At 35.8% G+C, this 18,791-nt stretch overlaps 1 protein-coding gene across 1 annotated transcript in view; it reads left to right on the plus strand.

Annotated features, from left to right (window-relative positions):
• Nucleotides 1-18,791, plus strand: part of ATRNL1 (attractin like 1) — a gene marked incomplete at both ends in the record, with an annotated part of 484,917 nt that overhangs the window by 69,508 nt on the left and 396,618 nt on the right. The window contains 3 exons of the mRNA XM_080348357.1: nucleotides 4,240-4,495; nucleotides 9,960-10,143; nucleotides 13,699-13,853. Of these exons, the coding sequence (XP_080204483.1) occupies nucleotides 4,240-4,495; nucleotides 9,960-10,143; nucleotides 13,699-13,853 (595 nt within the window). The remainder of the gene's footprint in view (nucleotides 1-4,239; nucleotides 4,496-9,959; nucleotides 10,144-13,698; nucleotides 13,854-18,791) is intronic.

An 18,791-nucleotide genomic window follows, 5' to 3' on the forward strand; every position in this document is an offset into this window, starting at 1 on the left:
AGTCACACAACGTAAGTGGCTTTTCAAAGTTTCTATTTTTACGTTTGTGCATTTTGTTTGTTTTAAAAAATATATTTTACTTTTCCATTTGGATGTTGTTCATGATCATCCAATGGATTATTTTTGTTATTGTTTATAATCTAAAATCAAGCAAGGAAGAGGCTTTCCAGAGATGTACCTGTACTGAAACTGTGTTTTAATGGAATCACAAAGAATAGCTGAGGTTGGAAAGGTCCTCTGGAGATCACCTTGACCAGCCTCTCTGCTCAAAGCAGGGACAGTTACAGCAGGTTGCTCCAAACATTATCTAGTTGAATTTTGAACATTTCCAAGGATATTCGATTCCACAATGTCTCTGACAACCTATTCCAGTCTTTGACCATCTTCTCTATAAAAAGAAATGTCTTTACTTACATTTACATTGGATTTCTTGGAATCGAATTTGTGCCCAGCAACTCTGGTGTGTTCACTGGATAACACTGAGAAGAGTTTGGCTCCCTCTTTCTTACCTTTTCCTAACAGGCATTTAATTTTATTTGAATTATTTAGTTATTTTAAAAACACATTCTGCAAAGATGATGATTATGCTATCAGTATGACAAAGAAATTAAGAGGAATTTTACTGTCTCAATTTTTCTTAATTCTTCCAAATTAAAATAGTTTATTATTAATACTTTTTATTAATACTTTTTTCCTGTATTTGAGTTATCTTTTTGTTTCCGTTTTGGCTAGTTGAAATGTGTGTGTCTATCATTACTCAGTAAGAAAAATGCTAGATTAAATGCGTATTTTCTTCTTCTCTTGATAAATGGGATTTAAGTGTTTCGTTCAAGTCCTGTCTTTGTTCTTATGATTCCTGCCTTCTGCTGCCATTCTCTTTGCCCAATGTGCACGGTCAACTATTTACAGATCATATACCTTTTGTCATCTTTATTGCTATGGTTCATCAAAAATTTCTACTGAAATAATTTTCTCAGGGAAAAAAAAAAAAAATTTGAGAAAATGCAAACATCTATTGAACAATTTTGGTTCCATTGAAGCTACCAGGAGCTATAACTGTCTGTTTTCTTGGCTGGAACCTGAACAGGTGCCAAGAAATCAACTGATGCGATCTTTAAGTAAGAATGTCATGAATAAGTGAGCTGCCTACCTGCTCGGTCTACAGCAAAAGAATTCTTATTTGTGCTGAAATTCCCTGCTGAACACGAACTCTAAATTACAAGTTCAATGTACAGTGTAATTTTATATAATTCAATTTGCATGTGGTAATATTTGTAAGAAATTTTCATTGAAAAAGCACTAGGTCTTTAAAGGTTTCTATAACTTCTTAGATAATGTTATTAATGTGAACTAATATATATATATAAAATTACAAGGGTAATTTATTGAGTAAATGCTCACCCTCGCTATCTGCCACTCTGATTAAAGTAATATCAAAGCTTTAAAATATGAGTCTGTTGGAGGCCTTGTATTTTCTTGGTCCTTATTTGCCTGTTTTGTTATCTGCTCCTTGGACATTGTGCTTCTTGGTCTTTACCGTCTCCAGGCTGAGGAGTTTTTAACACCTTCCATCTTGGCCAGATTCTTGACAAGCTTTTCCTCACTAATTTCACAAGGACTCTGTTTTATCCTTCTGTTGTTGTTTCTAATCCTATTCCTGTTGTAGTATGCTACCTTTTTATAAGCAAAGATCTAGTAAGCTTTATTCATTTAAAGGTCAGCTGTTCTTTTTGTACTGGTACTCTTGAAACTCAGTATCTTGTATTGTCTCTGCCAGAAAGCCTCACCTTTAGCATATAGCTTGATTTATACTTAGTTTATAAGTTATAAAGGTACTATAAGTTTATAAGAGGATTCGTTCTTTTATTTGACAGTTCCTGAGGCTGTTTAGGACCATTTGTACTTGCATGCATACTACAATCTCTTCCTTATTAGGCTTTCCATATAGATATTTACATTCACGTGCCTAGGATGTTGGGTTTTTTTCCTGTGCAACTCTGCATGTAACTTTATTTATTCTGTATTTCTTCTGCTGACTTTGGTCTGTGAGCCTTTCTCCATGTTCAGCTGATAATCACTAACTTTTTTCAAGTGTTTTTTCAGCAGCACTAGGAGCTTCTTAATCTCAGAAACAGCCCTGAGCAAAGCTTAGTTAAATCTGTCTTTGTGGTTGATAAAGCAGTTGTCATGACCTTCATGTCTTTTTCTCTGCGAATAGTCTTGTGTACAGGATCTGCTGTGTCATTTATAAAGATTGCTCCTCACAGAAGTGTTCTTTTATCTGAACTTTGAATCATTTGAGCAGAACTGAGAGGAGGACTTTTCTCACTGCTAACTGGCTGAGTAATTGTTTCAAAGTTCATGCAGCTCTTTAGGTCACCTTTTTTTGTGTATTGTCTTTCCTCAGTGTCAGAAATATTTCTTTTCAAATACTGTTATACAGCACCTACAACTCCCTAGTTAGCTTCCTTGTTCTGCCATAGTCTGTTAACCGCATTTAAAAATAAATGATTAAATTGCCCACTATGTTAGTGATGCTGATTTGCCTTTTGAGATCTATGTGGCAGTGTAATGAATATTCGTTCAAGGCACTCCTTTGGATCAGAACCTTCTTACAGCATTTGTGAGTCTTCACCAAGCTCTTTGAATTGTTTTATCTCAAAGGAAGAGAATGGATTCCCATAGATGTATCTAATCCTGCTACAAATTCTTATTGAAGGATGTGAACATCTTTTGTTCAAATGCCACCAGTCCAAACTAATTGGTAACACAAAGTATCACTGCATAAGAGTGATTTTAAGTTCCCAATCAAGATAAATTTACCTGCCTTGAATGAAAAAATAGGTGAGAATGTTGGAGAAATCTCAAGTGTCCTCTTAAAGACAGGTCAGGCAGTTTGGTCAGTCATTTACTGAATAATCTCTGAGTAGTGAGGAAGTTTTTCATGTGGTCCTGGACTCTGTTTACCATTAACCACAGGTATGTAGGCAGCATTATCACCCTCTCAATACTCTGTTTTGATGGACTGAACAGACTGTCATTCTATTGATGATTTATCTTTTACATGCCTGCCAGTTTGAGTTAACCTTTCTGACATGTATGATGATAGTAGCATGCAGTTTACATTTCTGTTTAGATCCCATCAGGTCCTTGAGCAGTAAGTCTGAAATTTCCTCATGGTTCATCCAAATGTCTTTTATTGGGTAATTCCTTTGTCTTCTAGTTTCTTTTTCTGAGGCTCAGTAGTCCCTACCAAGCAAAACTTTACCAAGTGTCCTAGGCCTGTCCTAGACCCTCAAATATGACATTGAAGTATACAGGAGACAACTGCCAACTGTACAAACCCCATGCAGGTGGGATGTGGCATGTCTGTGGTTCTTCTAACAGAGACTAAGTGTCATTTTCTGATCTAGAGATTTTTTTTCTACCCGGGATAAACTGCTCTTTGAGTTAGTCTGTGAAGCCAAGAAGCTTGTGCCATGTGCGTTGATTTGCAACTCTAGGTGAAGTCTGAGATACAGTAGGATTTGTTTTTGGTCAATATTTAAGTAAATAATTCGTTACTTATCAAAACAGATGGCATTGCTGTTTGAGGTATGTGGTTCATGAAGACTGGAAAGTGTGTTTTGCATCCCTTTAAAAGAACTCAGAATACTTCACTATGGGATTCAATTTTAGTAAATGTGCCCAAGAGGATGCTATACATACGTTATCCCTTTTCTTTGGGTTCTGATGGCATAAGTTACTTTGCTATGAAGAAACAATGTGCTCTTTTATGCACGTGCTGAATGAAATCCCCATACACTGTGTGTGTGGAAAATCACATTTTAGTTCTTTGAACTGTTCCTTAGGAGACAAGAAAGAGTTGTTCCTTCCTTCCTTCCTTGAGAAAAAGCTCTATCCTTTCTGCTTTTTATTTTTTTCTTTTTCCTTAGAATGCTGCAGTATGAATTAGAAGAGCCATGTAATTAAAGCTTTTCTGCTTGAAGTAATCTGGTTGAGATTCATTTTGGTGTCATTTTCGCAGCTGAGCTTATTTTTCAGAGAAACAGTCTCCTTATCATCATTGTTGATTTAGTTTAAATATAATTTTCTGGGATTAGAGTCTGATATTGAGCTGGTTACTGTAAGATTAAACGTGAAGATTTAAATCAGATTGTTCAGCACAGAAGTACACAGTTCAGACGTTATATTTCTGTAATCCATTATTTGCTTTCTCTTCTCTCCCAATTTTTGCAGGAAGATATCTACATGTATGGAGGCAAAATAGAAGCAAATAATGGCAATGTTACTGATGAGCTGTGGATTTTCAACATACACAGTCAAACATGGAGTACCAGGACTCCCGCAGTACTTGTACATGGCCAACAATATGCTGTGGAAGGTCATTCTGCACACATAGTGGAGCTGGACAGCAGAGATGTGGTTATGATTATAATTTTTGGATATTCTGCCATATATGGTTACACAAGCATTGTGCAGGAATACTACATCAGTAAGTACCTTTCAAATCATTTTTACTGCATACTGATTAAAGAAAAATAATCCCTATTTCTTTTTTAAAGCAGAAAGAAAAATATGTATTTTGCAAAATAAATAAAACCTCATCTTTTTTCCTTCAAGCTGTGTAGATCAGATTCCTTGTCAAGCAGTAGCATTTCATACATGTTTAGGGTATAATGGCTCTGGCTGTGTTATTGTGTGCATGGCTGTGGTACTCAAGAGGGGTAAAGCCTGAAACCAGAAACCTTACTTTTTTACCCCAGTCTTATTGTTTTTACCACAAGTAGATAGAGTAAGAAAGAATAAATAGAGCAAAAAAATAAAAGGAAAACCAGAATACAATGAACAGTGCTTACTACAGTAATTTAGTTTGAAGGTTCTTTAATGTTGCTATGATGCTATATTTTAATTTTCAGAATGTAATAACTTCATCATTGTATATAGGGTTCTCTCTGAAGTGTATATGTGTTGCTACTAGATGAATTAATGCCTGTGTGGGATTCCCTTTGTGAACTGTGAGCTTTTCCTAGGGATGATTTTAAATGCTAGAATTAAATAAACCAAGAGGGCTTTTTTTTTTTAGTCTTATATTTTGTACAAGATATTATTTCAATAGCATAAACATGGAAAATCTACAACACTTGATACATTTTAGGAATATTTATATATCCACTAATTCAAAAGATATGATCCTAGTTGTCTATAGAATTGATCTGAGTTCCTCAGTTATTTAAGCAATCACAGAAGGCATAATAAAAATTTTCAAAGCAATATTTATATGTTAAGGCAAAATAATTTTTAATAGTTCAGTTTAACTTCTTTTGCACGTATGCATGTGTATTTAAACACTATTTAAGCAGATTTGTGGGCTGAGGAAATCCCTTCAATACTCAGAGGATTCTTATGCTTCCTGGCATATTATTTCTGTTGATTGCCTTGAAATTTTTTAATAATATTGAGCAAAGATAAAAGAGAACAGGAATAAGAAGGAGAACACACTGAAAAATTTGATTTAACTGCATAAAGCTACTGTAAGACCCTGGTCTTAGAATGGTGTTTCACAACAAAATTGTAAGATTTGAGTATTGGAGGCCAGCTTTTTGAAAAACTTAATTTCTGCAAGTTTTGTTTTAACCTATTAGAGATATGTTTTTCTTGAAGACAAAAATAGGTTGCCCATTTCTTGTAATGTCTGTTAGAATGTTGAATTATTTGCTTTTTCACATGCTGATTATTTAGTCTGGAGCAGAAGTACCAATATTATTCTCACTTATTGTGCTTAGTTTAATTATGAAGAGGGGTACATGACTCACTTCATAATGTAAAATTTTCTGTCTGCTGGCTTTTATTGCTGGCCTTAAGGTTGAAAAGTACAACTTGTTCCTGTTTTAATTCTTTTTAATATTAAAGCTATGTTTGTGGATGATTAATAAAACAGACTATAACTAAGCTTGTATAAAACAAATAAAGAAAAAAACACCTTTCATACGATGATGATAAGCTTAGAACAGGAGAAAACACTTCTTTCTTTGGTAGCTATTATGGGTCTGAATTATTCTCAAGTTTTTGTCTCCTTTCTGAGTTAATTTTATCACATTCTAGTGATGAGTGTAGTTTATTAGACAAAACATGCTTTACTTGCATCAAATATAAAGTACACTGTAACAAAATAGGGTATTTCTTTGGACGCCCATTGATTTCATTGAGTCTACTCACATGACAAAGGATTACTGACACATACGGTGCTTTGTGAAACATGGTCTGTATGCTGTAACTGAACCATTTTTGCTGTGGATAATTCTCATGTTTCATTTTACCTCATTTCATCTCCCTCCTTCCCCTTCCCTATGAGTTAAATTAATTTTGTGGCAAATTTTCCTGAATTCTGTATCAGCTGTATCATTTATCCACAGTTTTGCAGCTGTAGGATCATTTTTAACCATAATGTTCCAGATAGTGGGTTCACCTAAGAATGACTAGCTGTTTTGGGACTTCAGTATCTCAGAATCCAAACTTAAAAGACATACAATCATAGAATAGTTTGAATTGGAAGGGACTTTCAAAGCTCATCCAGTGCCACCCCTGCCATGAGCAGGGACATCTTCACCCAGATCAGGTTGCTCAGAGTCCTGTCCAGCCTGGCAGTGAAGTGATGGACATATTGCTGTGAACCACCTGAGAAGGAAAGAAAACTTGTTATAAAAAGGCTTCTGACATTATGGAAAGAAAAATTAGAGTCAAATTTTCTCTCTCTCTGCTTGCTTTTAAAACATACATTGTCCTAACATTTCAAATTTTACTGCTTTATTCTTTCTAAATGTTATCAGCCATGGCTTTTAGTCCTAATGACTAAATTACCTAAATACCTGGAAGCCTACTGAAAGAAAGAGGCAACTTACCCTTTCGTTCATATGAATTGAAACATCTAGTGATCCAGTTCTGTTAATGAACTTGATATGTGGAAGACCTTCTTTAGTTACTGTGACCCTGATTTCCATGGGGTCTGTGTCAAGCAACATCTGAAGAAGATTTAATTATTTGTGGATTCCCTTGCTTTTCACCTAGGTACGTAGTTCTTAATAATAAAACATGCGAATCAAATGCATGTGTGGTCTGAACACTTCGCTGGCATTTTCTGATTAGTGAAGAAAGTAATTTCTGTCAACGTCAAATAAATTCTGGAAAAATCAGACATGGTTTGCAGGCAGATTTTCACCATACAAAAGCAGAGGAATTAATTTATACTCCTAAGGTATGGTGGTTGTTGCAGTAAACAGGGCTTCCTATTGTCCTTTATCGCTATACCTAGACTTACGACTTTTGAGGAACCAATAAATCCTGGTATGGGAATTATGTGACTGATTTTACTAACTTGAACCATAAAGCTTTTCTGGGTTACTCCCCAGGGAAATTTATTTCCCTTTAGGTTAGAAGTACCTCATAAACCTTCTAAGAATCTCAGTGTGAGTCTCAAGGTGAATATAATAATGGTGTTTTGTTTCAGCTGAGGTATATAAAAGCTCCTTCTATATTAAGAAACTTCTGGGTAAGTCTTCTATGGTATTTTTTATTAATATTTTTTAGAAGACAGATTTGTTTGGATTAGCAGCAGATCACTTTGAGGAGTTTCACGTGACTCGTTTGGTCGATCGAATACTTTATCTAATCTGTTGATAGAAAGAGTGTGATCTCTGATTATGAGAAGTTATGTAAATACCTTCAGTAAAAAAAATGGGTTTCTGTTTAAAAAAATGGGTGAAGATCTATATCAATGATTTTCTTTTAAAGGCAGATCATATGCATATTGTCTTTAAATTCAGACAGAAGTGTATTTTATGTCTGAATGATGCAATATTTAAGATGCTGAAGAAGCATGAAAAAGTCAAAAATGAATATATACGTTTCAATATTCAAAATTCAGGCAGCTCAGCTAAATTTTAGAAAGGGAAATAGAAGGAGAACCTGTAATGCCACTTTTGACTTTTATTTCAGATAGATGTAATGAATCTCACATTTAAGTAGTTATCCAATGAACATGATTTTTATTATGCAAGAAAGAAGAGCTATTCATATTCCTGCCCAACCCATCTAAAGCTATGCAATATACAATTTGACTGTGACAGTCTTCTAAATGCTACATGAACCAGTCAGATATAAATGCAAAATATTCTATTATGCATATGATCAATACCATTGTGTAAGTTTATGTGGAAGAAGAGTAATTTTTCTCCGAAAAGCATATATATTGATCTTTAGGACAGATTGCTCTTTAAATGAAAAAATGAGGATGGTTTTGGTGATAGGTATCTACCGGTTGAGTCCTCGCCATCCCTCTTACATAAATTTTATCAAGTAAATCTATTTGTTAGCAAGGAAATATGTATGTAAAATACAGTATTATTGGTACAAATTTGATGTTGGTGTTCAGAGTTGCAGTTCTTAATAGCGTAATAATATCCAACGTAGAGATTGGAATAAAATACTAGTTACATTACACTACCTATAAATAATGTAAATATACAGTGTCAGAGATAGTGTATTACACAAATATTCGTATACACAAAAAATCAGCACAGGCATTAAAATTTAATCCATAATTCATAACTTGCTATAAGCACTTGTTACTGAAAAAAATGTGACCAGTTCATAGATGCAGTGCCTGAAAACCATTTAATGAAAGTAGAATAGCGACGGTAATAATGGAATGTCACGACTCTTTTCACTGAAGAGAAGAATCCATAGGAAAAAGAGGTAATCTCAAACTAGCCACATAACAGATAAAAACTGAAATGACGTTTAAACTAACTTTCGTATGAAGCACGGTGTATGATGTGTGCTAGATGTTGATAAATAACTTCACGAGGATAGCTAGTTTAAGTTCAGAATTATGAGACAGTTCTATTCTGGAAGTCCTTGTCCACATTTTCTGTTCTTCTGACATAATCTTCAAGAGGCTGTTAGTGAATAATTTCTTCCATTTCCCATCTGTAGAACTGGCTGTAGAACATCATAGGCTCTTCTGAATGGACTGGCTTCTGCAGGAGATACCTCCTGCCTTGCTGCTCTTGTGACTTTTGTCATCAGATGGGATGATGGAGTGGCGGGAGGTGGGGAAGACATTTCAGGGCCACAAGCAACAAGAATTAACTTAACCTCTCTGTCTATTGTATTTCTATTGTAAAATATTTCCAGTTGTGTTTTATTCTTTGGTCATAACAGCTGTTGTGAAGGGTTTTATTTGGTGTCTCCTTGCAGTCATTAATGATGTGATGTGAAATGTGGATTTAAATGTCGGTTTAATAAGCTGCAATCAAATTATCTTGCTGTGGGGTTTTGAGCAACTGAGCAGGTACATTTGCAGTTAAATAACTAAGAAACAGTCATTGGAAACTGATTTTAGCCTTATAATTTTACATTTTACTAGCAAAGTGTCTGTCTGTATCCACATGTACTTTTGAGCTACCTTACATTAAGCTTCTGACTACTCACAGCAGTTCAGTTTGAGCCAGACTTCTCCAGACAGTTTCGCCATGGCTGGGCACAGGGATTCCTCATGCAGTTGAAGCAGCTGGAGCTCTGAATTCTCATCAGCCCTCTCTCGTGGGACAGAGGAGAGAATTAATTGTAACTTGTAATTTCTTGTTTTCCAAAAGGTCTGGGCTTTTTTTTGTTTGTTTGTGTGTAATGAACTCACATTGGAGAGTGTAAGATACTGCCTGATACCTGTAACAGTGTTGTATTTGTGATTTAATTTACAATAGCAAATAATAGTCTAATAACATTATCCAATTGCAGGTATTTTGAGTCGTTGGTATAAAATTACTTCTTAAAGCAAGTATCTTCTTATTGTTGTATTTATAATTATAGTGAAAATGAATTAATATATTTAATACTTTTAGTATTTTGTGTTAGTAATAGTAAGCCTTCAACCTATATGTTTTGTACATCTGTTCCAGGGTCTAATTCTTGGCTAGTACCAGAAACAAAAGGAGCAATTGTGCAAGGTGGATATGGCCATACTAGTGTCTATGATGAACTGACAAAATCTGTTTATGTCCATGGTGGATACAAAGCATTACCTGGCAATAAGTATGGATTGGTGGATGATCTTTACAGATATGAAGTTAATACTCGGACATGGTAAGCGGGGTTTATAATGTAAGAAACAATTTTTTGTAACTGAAAAAGAAAACATAAACATAAAGTAAGGTTCTAGAAAAATAATGTAGATGCCTCCGTATCCTTTGCACATTGCAGAACAGCACATTCTCTGCAACAAAATGGAAGAATTGTGGTTAGTTATTAATATTTTGTCAGTTCCTTGTCCCTCAAGTTTATTGCGGCTTATGAATGCTTCATATATGTTATGTATAGAAATTGATGTTAAGTGTTTTTTCTTGCCTTAGAGATGAATTGAGATCAAGAAGTACTTCTCAGCACATTTTATTCTTGCAATTAAATATTTGTATTGAGCACTAATGGCTTAACTTTAAGCACGCAACACGTACTCTCAGATCTTGGAAACATATGGGTTTGATTTCATGGAGGTTCTTGATTTTGAATGCCACTAAAGCACGGTTATTGGAAACATTATTACAAGAATTTTTTGTCCCTTTTAATTTATTTTTAATTTGCTGGGATTTAAATGCTCTCTTATTATACTTTGCTCTTGGAACAGAGTGATATTGTGTCCTTTAAAGGTCTGTTTAACCATGTAATAATTATTGGAAAATTTTTATTCATTATTCATATAAAAACTAATAATGAATGCTTCTATCAACTCTATACTAGTGTGGCGTTCTCTCTAGCTTGTAGAGAACTTAACTATTTTACTCATTTTGTGAAAGTTACACTGGAAATGAGTTGTACTATGGGACTGAAACCTGGCTGAGGATGGGATAATGACATGTAGTAAAAAATCCTTATTTACTCTGTCTGTGACATAATCAGTGTCCAAAGCACTCAGTGAGGCAACTGAGCCCGAATGTGCTATGAACTAGGAAGAGCTGGGATCACGATGGCTTTCTCACACCCATGTCTGTGGCTTTTTTCACACTTGCATTTGCTTGTCCCTCACTCTGTTTTTCTCTCGCACTCGCTCGCTCTGTTTCTCTGCCTCATCTGGCTGAGGTTCATACCTGTCACTAAGTCTTGGCATACAAAGCTGATGACTTGTTTTATTCAGTGGGACATGGGTTTTCATTTCTTCATATCAATTAGGCAGAAGCTTTATGTTTCTTGGAATGTGAGGGGGTAATATCTTAATTCCTAGTGTGAACATTATTTCTGACACATGATGGAGAACTATAGCATGTGTAATACCAGCACTGCTTTGCACTACTTGCATATTGCTGCAGCTGGCAACTGTGGGCAATGTGATGCTGGGCTTAGATAATGGCCTGAAAATGGAAGCACCTGCCGGCTCCTGGGTATTTCTGTTACCATTATAATATTGTGCTGCTGTATGCAGCACTTGGCATCGGTATAGTTAACATGGACTGATGTTTGCAGATACACATATCTGTGCATAAATAATGAATTTAATGTAAAGTGTGCTGAGACTCTCACATAATTTGCATGGGGAGGGTATGTGTTGGAGAGTTCTGAAGATTGCTCTCATCAGTGATGCTAATGAATAGTGAAAATCATGGACAAATTAGCAGGCCTGATCAGTATTATGCTTCCACTTCTGCTGAATCTTGGGGAAAATTTACTCTTGTCAGGAAGGATGAAACTTGGCATGCAATGTGCAAAAATGAGAGGAAAAACTAACCCTGTACAACATGTGGATCAGCTCTGGGGCAATACACATGGTTGACAAGTGGAAAAGTGAGTAGCCCAAAGGAAAAATGTGAGGGTTGCTCATTGTGGAGAGGAGAGAGTCCTTAGTTTTCTGTGGAACAGTCTACAGCTCTTTAGGCTTTTAGTGATCAAGACAACTATTTGCAGACAGCTGCAAGGCAGGATAATCAAGACAGAGCCTAGTGTATAGCAGTTAATGTAAATTAGGAGGTTGGAGCTGTAGAAAACTGCTAAACCAAAAGACAGGAAGAAATCTGTAGTCCAAATGATAAGGACAACTTGTTCTTAGTATATTATAATTCTTTCAACTCATAGCAGCAATATTCCTCCATTACTAGTTGAAAATAACTGTTGAAAATAATGTCTAGTTCTGTTTACATGTCACTCTTCATTTTGTATGTTGCTAACTGCTAAGTAGAACCCAAATATCATGTTGTTTTAGATAGATACCATAAGTATTCTGTATGGAGCTACTTCCTGGTTAGAAAACTACACTTACATGGTGCTCTGTTTTCAATGTAAATTAAGCAGAAATACACAACAAAAGTGCAAGTCACTTAAGAGAACCAAAAAAAGGGGTTAAAACCAGAAGCACACTGGTGCTCTGCTGGTGGCTTGAGGGAATTACCGTATTTTTAAGCAATTAAAAAAAATATCTCATTTACTTGCATTTAATCTTTGGTGTTTCCTTTGACATTCCTTCTAAGGAATGGGGGGAATCTATTTAAATGACAGTAGGAGAACTTAGGTTTAATGCCTTCCTCTCAGCTTACCCAAACCCAGTGATGATGTGAAAATCTTGAACAAATGTTATCAGTGCAATTCAAGAGAGACATCAGAAGAAGAGATCGTAAAGTCAGTATGTTTGTTACAGGAAATAAATTACAAAACAGTTTAATTTCAGGTGTGAGCAGTGTGCAGTAACACCAGTGAAAGTGAGAGCTTAAACTTGAAAACTGCTGGATTACTTAGGCAAATAAAAGATTATTAGGGGAATGTAAGTAATAATCAGCTCTTCACAAGTTGATCTACTTACCTAATTGAAGCTGGCAAAACCCACAAATTGTTACTCTCTCCCTTGCTAAGATTTATCTGCTATGCTTGAATCAAGTTTGTGTTCTGTTCTACTCAGCCCCACCTGCCACTTTTAAAATGTGCTGTTGAAAGCTCTTGGCTACTCTTGGGCTGGTGGTGTTGGTCTGGCACAAAGCAAACTGCACAGATAGGCTGAAATAAATGAGGAAACAGCAAAGACTCAATGTGAGGGGACTATTTTATTGTTTTTTGTACTGAAATTCTGTATGTTTGAGTTTGCCAGCCTGAATATATTTATGAAGCAGTGCAAGTGTTCTTCATCATACCTCAAACAACTTCTACCAGTTATTTTCCAGCTCTGTGTTCACTTAATTATAATAATAATAATAAAGTTGTCTCCTTTTCCAGTACTTGGGATGGTCTAAAAATTATTTTACTCTTCTAAAGAATTCTTTATTGGATTTCTGGATTGAAAATAAACAACTTGGCTAAGGATAGGCAAGAATAGGTATTAATAATATGAATGGGTTTTCATTCAGTTTTGAGTAAAATTTACCATATCATTAGTCAGTTCTGAAGAATGTAAACATGATGTAATTTATTTCTGTGAATTATTTGACAGACTTTTTATTAATTAGGAAAAAGCATGGCATTTTAAATGAGTGCTAAATATACTTCTTGTAACATGAGAAAATTAATAATCTTAGAAACATCAGAATACATTTTATCATATTTACTGAGTAATACCTTTAGTGTAGCATTTTCCTTGTATTTTGTATTGTATTAATCTATACATTCTCTTGATGCACATATATAGTTTTTCACATGTTAGTATGTATTAATTCTTATATTTTGCAGGACTATTTTGAAAGAGAGTGGCTTTGCAAGATATCTTCATTCAGCTGTCTTAATCAATGGAGCTATCCTCGTTTTTGGTGGAAACACTCATAATGATACTTCCCTGAGTAACGGTGCAAAGTGCTTCTCTGCTGACTTTCTTGCATATGATATAGGTATGTATTGTATTTTTCTCATTGGAGTTTTAAATATCACCATGTGGCTTTCTCAAGTCCAGCTAATGTGGTCCTTTAAAGTCTTGATTCCAAACACCTTGAAGTTATGTATAATTTATATTGTAAATTAAAGGCAGGCTTTTGTTCCATAATAGTCTTAAGTTTTTGGTTTGTGGGACAAAGCACAGTAGTTGAAATGCTCAGTTTATAAAAATGTGCATGACATGATACTGTCTTAGAATATCAATACTGGATATGTTAACTAAAGAATTGCATTTTGGTGTTATGAATATGTACTGAACAGAGACCCTAGTGGTTATTACCACCAAATGTTGATTTATTTTTCATATTGAATATATATGTAGTACTAATAAAATATGATGCTGAAATTTGAAAACAAACAACACAGAAACCCACACAGAAAACCTAAAACACAAACTAAAATATTTTTCCACAAATAATCCTTGAGAGTTTCCTGAAAAGGTTTGGAATTGGAGGTATTGCTCAGCTCACCACAGTGGGATGGTGAGGTCAGGGTTGGCAGCACGGAGACATGAGGCCGGGATGGTAGGGGGTGATGCTCAGGAAGCTCTGAAAGCTGTAGCTGCCACAAGGTGAAGAGTAATTTGAAAATGCAGGAACTCCACAGCACATGAAGCAGAGTGATAGGGAAGAGCCTCTTGGAGACTGCTTGTGGTAGGCAGCTGTTTGTAGCCAACAGGCACAGGTTGGGGCTGTTGACAGAGATGTATGGATTTTGCTGGAAATTTTCCTCTGACAGGTTTCTTCCCCTCCTCCTGCCTCTTCCTGTGCATTTCGGATTAGAATGTTATTTAGAAGGTTCCTGCCTTGGAGACTGAAAGACATGACTTGATCAGAATAACCGCCCCAGTGTGTATCTGTTCGCATGGAGCAACACCCCACCCACAGTCTACCATGAGCAGCCTTGCTGAGTGGGAGGAAAATTCTGGGGTGTGCTCCCCACCTATATAGACTAATGGGATAACTACATTAAATGAATCAGGGCAATAATAGACTATGGAGTACTTCTGCACCGTCATGTTAAGGATAAACTCTGTTTCCATGGACAACATCACAATGAAAATGTTTGAGCTAGTTGTGTTTAGTTTCATGGGCCAGAAATCTCAGGAGGATGGTGCATAAAAGATATTTACTTTGGAAGCACCAAAACTCGCTAGTATGCAGTACAAATGTCAAAATACAGAATTCATTCCCAGTTATAGGAGTTCAAAGGTAGAAGCGAACAGTAACAAAAGAACCCCACAAAACTTGAGTGACAAGCAGCTGGGAGGAGGTTGGGCTGTCGTTCAGGGAGAGTGAGATGATTGGAAATGGCAGCTGACATGAGATAATGTTTAATGGAACAGGGTGCAAGTCATACCCTTAGGAAATACAAATTTCCTCCTGCAAACTGAAGGCATGTTGATGGAAATGAGAGTGGCTGGTGTGCCCAAGTCAGGAGTGGCATGTGGCTGTGGAAGTTGCCTATGCAGTCCTAATGATAAGAAGAAAATAAAGCATTGAAGCTGTTCTCAAGGCCCTGGATATTTTAGTAGAATTTTGGCAACACAGATTTAAGAAAGACAAACTCAAACAGAGCAAGTGGTATTAAGGCTGACTTGAAGCATGAGGAGCCTTTGGGAGATGATAAAAGGATGTGGTATATTTAGTTTTGCTAGAGAGTGCTTGAGAGCAGAAAAGATTGTTGTTTATAAATATATGATAAGAATACACTTTGGAGGGAAGCTGCTTAAGGTAAACACAGTATTGTGACAAGACTAGATGGGTGTAAGTTTTCAGTCTGTAGAATGGTTCCAACCATTAGAGCTGTGCAGTTATGGAAAAGCCTCCCTATAGGATTGTGAAAACTGTAAATTTAAGCGAATTTAATGAGTCCATAATCTGGTTCCTGTCTTGTTTATTGCCACTGCTGTTCTTCCCATACATAGTTTTTTCCCCTTCCCTAACTTTTTCATGACCATATTTTATGCATAGGTTACAAAGATAAACACACAGGTCGTATTTGGGCCAAAAAGCACAGCCCCTTGTCCTGGGAGCTAAAAATTGGGAAATATTATTGGAATAGTCTGGGAAATGGACTTGTGCACAATCCTGTTGTGAAAAGCTTGGGGATAGTGGCAGGAACCATCTTGGGGAAGCGTTTATCAGCTGATTATGGTCTAGAAGAGAGTGAGACATGATCATTTTTACAGGACTAGCTGATGGCTCTTTATGGCTTTCTGTATAGATACAAACACAATATGTTTGCTTTCATGTGAAAATAATCAGTAAATTGAATACATGGAACCATATATGTGTTTAGTTCCTGCCAGTATCACCAAGTGTGCAATTGACTGTATCCCTGCATTACACGTTCTGTAGCTGCTCGTAGGCATCTGGTGGTGTGAGCGATCGATTTTATTCTCATTTCAGTTTACATCTGGTTTTAATTTTTAATGAAACAGAGGTCCCTCTTCATTTTAGAGGATAATATTACTTATTGTTCTACATTTATTTGTAGTGTGCGCACTTGAAAATCAATAGTATATGTCCCAAGATCTGATTAAGTGTAACTTTCTGACTTTCACACACCAAGAGTTTTTTGTCCTATTTCATAAAAATGTTGTATGCTGTGTTGTTGCTGTTGTTTTCTTAAGGTGGAACAATATTTTAATTCTTCTAGTTGCTTATGATTTTTAGTACAGTATTTGTATTTTCTTGCAAGTCACATCCTCCATGTTTATCAAATCACTGAAGTACAAAAGAAACAGATGTAGTAATTACTCTTTTAAAAAATTAAATCTATGAAGATTGATTTAATACAAACTTAATTTTCTCTATTATTCGTGTTGCAGAATTAAAAAGTCTCACAGCACACATTAGATACCGATATAGTTTTTCAGATAATAGTAAGTGCTTCTTTTACTAAGAAATAGATAATTATGGAATAGATACATTTTAGAATTTTATTTACCTTGTATCACGAGTTTTTGAACAATGCTTGGAAGACAAAATATATGATTCCATCAGTATGTTTCCTAGATACCTTGCAAATGATGGAGTGTTATGCTCTTTCTTGTAAAAAATGGGTGCTTTCTGGAAACCAGCTGAATCCTAGAGATAGAGCCTATACTATTTACGTTCAAGTCGGGCTGTAGAGTACTTCTGATTATATCTCTTAGTATATGTGGCATAGTTTTATGGATAGATTGCTTCAGCTTTTTATTATCCATGAAAACACTGACTGTTTTTCGTATTAATGTGGAATAACTATTTGGGAGGTTTAATCTCAGTTAAGTTTAGCTGTTGAAGAGGTTGGCTTCTAATACAGTCTGGTAATCCAGACTCCTTCTCTGGTCAATGTAGGGAGATGGGGATCTCCAGAGAGCAATTAATTTTATCAAGACAGGATAGAGCTGCTTTTTTTCTTCTTCTTTTTCTGGAATCGATATTTGCTGTCCAGGTACTGAACTAGTCTACATGCGTAAGTTTGAGCCAGTTAGACATGAGTGTTGTTATCCAAGAGCTCAGCTCAGTTATTTGAAAAGCTTACTGCATCTGAATGTGTTAAAGCTGAAGACTTGGAGGTCTGGAGATGTTATAAAAACCATTATGATGCCCTAATTTTCACAGTTTCATATTGCTTGGTGTGTTTACTTAAATGGCAGTAAACATATGATAAACCTGCTGCATAAAGTGAGCTTTAGAAACCTCTGATATATTAGAAACCTCTGATGTTTTACCACCAGACTTGCTGCCAGGTTGCTCTGGTAACTCCTTGAAGATCTACAAATGGTTGTCCTCATAGAGATGAGGTATTTTCTGACCATACTGTGGCTGCTTACATTACGCTGCAAGGGGAACCTTGGCAATGGGGACAGGGTTGCCGTTGGGCTCAGATGCTCCAGTTGACTTGCAGTTTTCTAACCAATGTTGGTTGTGATATTTCTTTATCCAATTCTCACCAAAGTGTCATAGCTACCTGTTCAGTGCATAGAAAGAACCTGAGGGGCCTCAGCTGGTGAGATCCTGCCTGCTACAGGTGTTACTGTTGGTGTTCAAACTAGGTGCTTTATTAAATTATTCCATTATAGCATTTTGAAAGATACTTGTAGCAGTTTTCTCACTTAGAAAAAGGTTTTGTGTAGGTGTATATAGCAAAAACATATATGGAGTGCTTCTGCAAATTTATGCTTTGTGACGGCTCTTTGGAAATCAGGAAGTTATATACACAGAGGACAGTTTGTGTACAGTCATCATACAAAATAATGACAGTTAATACTATACAAACTGGGATGTGCATGTCTGAAAAATCTGGTTACATAATTGTAATTAATTAAAAGGGATTTATCTTTCAAAATAAGATACTATCTTTTTCTTAGTGCTGTGTAACTGAGGAACTATATGTTAGGAGCTGTACCCTGAGTTCTTCCAGTTCCTTAGCACTACTTTGTAATATCGAATAACTGCTTATCACCACTGACTTAAAATTCTACAAAGTGCTCAGATCCTGCAGACATTAGTTTAAATAAACATGTAATAGAACTAGAGGGGAAGTGTGACACACATCAGTATGGATGTTTTGCTTATGTTTTCTTCTTGGTACAAAGTTTGACATTAGTTCAGTCTGCTTTTTGTCCTTCAGGAGCAAAATCACACAAGTCAGTTACTGTTACTGTTGGCCTCATGTCTCACCACTGCCTACATAGTGTGAGAGAAATATTTATGTATATATGTATAAACAAATGCACGCAAGTGCGCATGTTGAAGAACTTGTTTTCAGCCCAAGTGTAGATTAAAAATTTCAGAGCTGTATTGTAAAACTTTAGGATGGATTTTTGAAGTATTAGTTTGGTATTAATATGACCTTTTCTTCTTTTTATTTTGTGAAACCGTGATTCAGGAGCTCTGCATGCC

The sequence above is a fragment of the Nesoenas mayeri genome (assembly GCF_963082525.1).
Source record: "Nesoenas mayeri genome assembly, chromosome: 7".
In the NCBI taxonomy this organism is placed as follows: Eukaryota; Metazoa; Chordata; class Aves; order Columbiformes; family Columbidae; genus Nesoenas; species Nesoenas mayeri.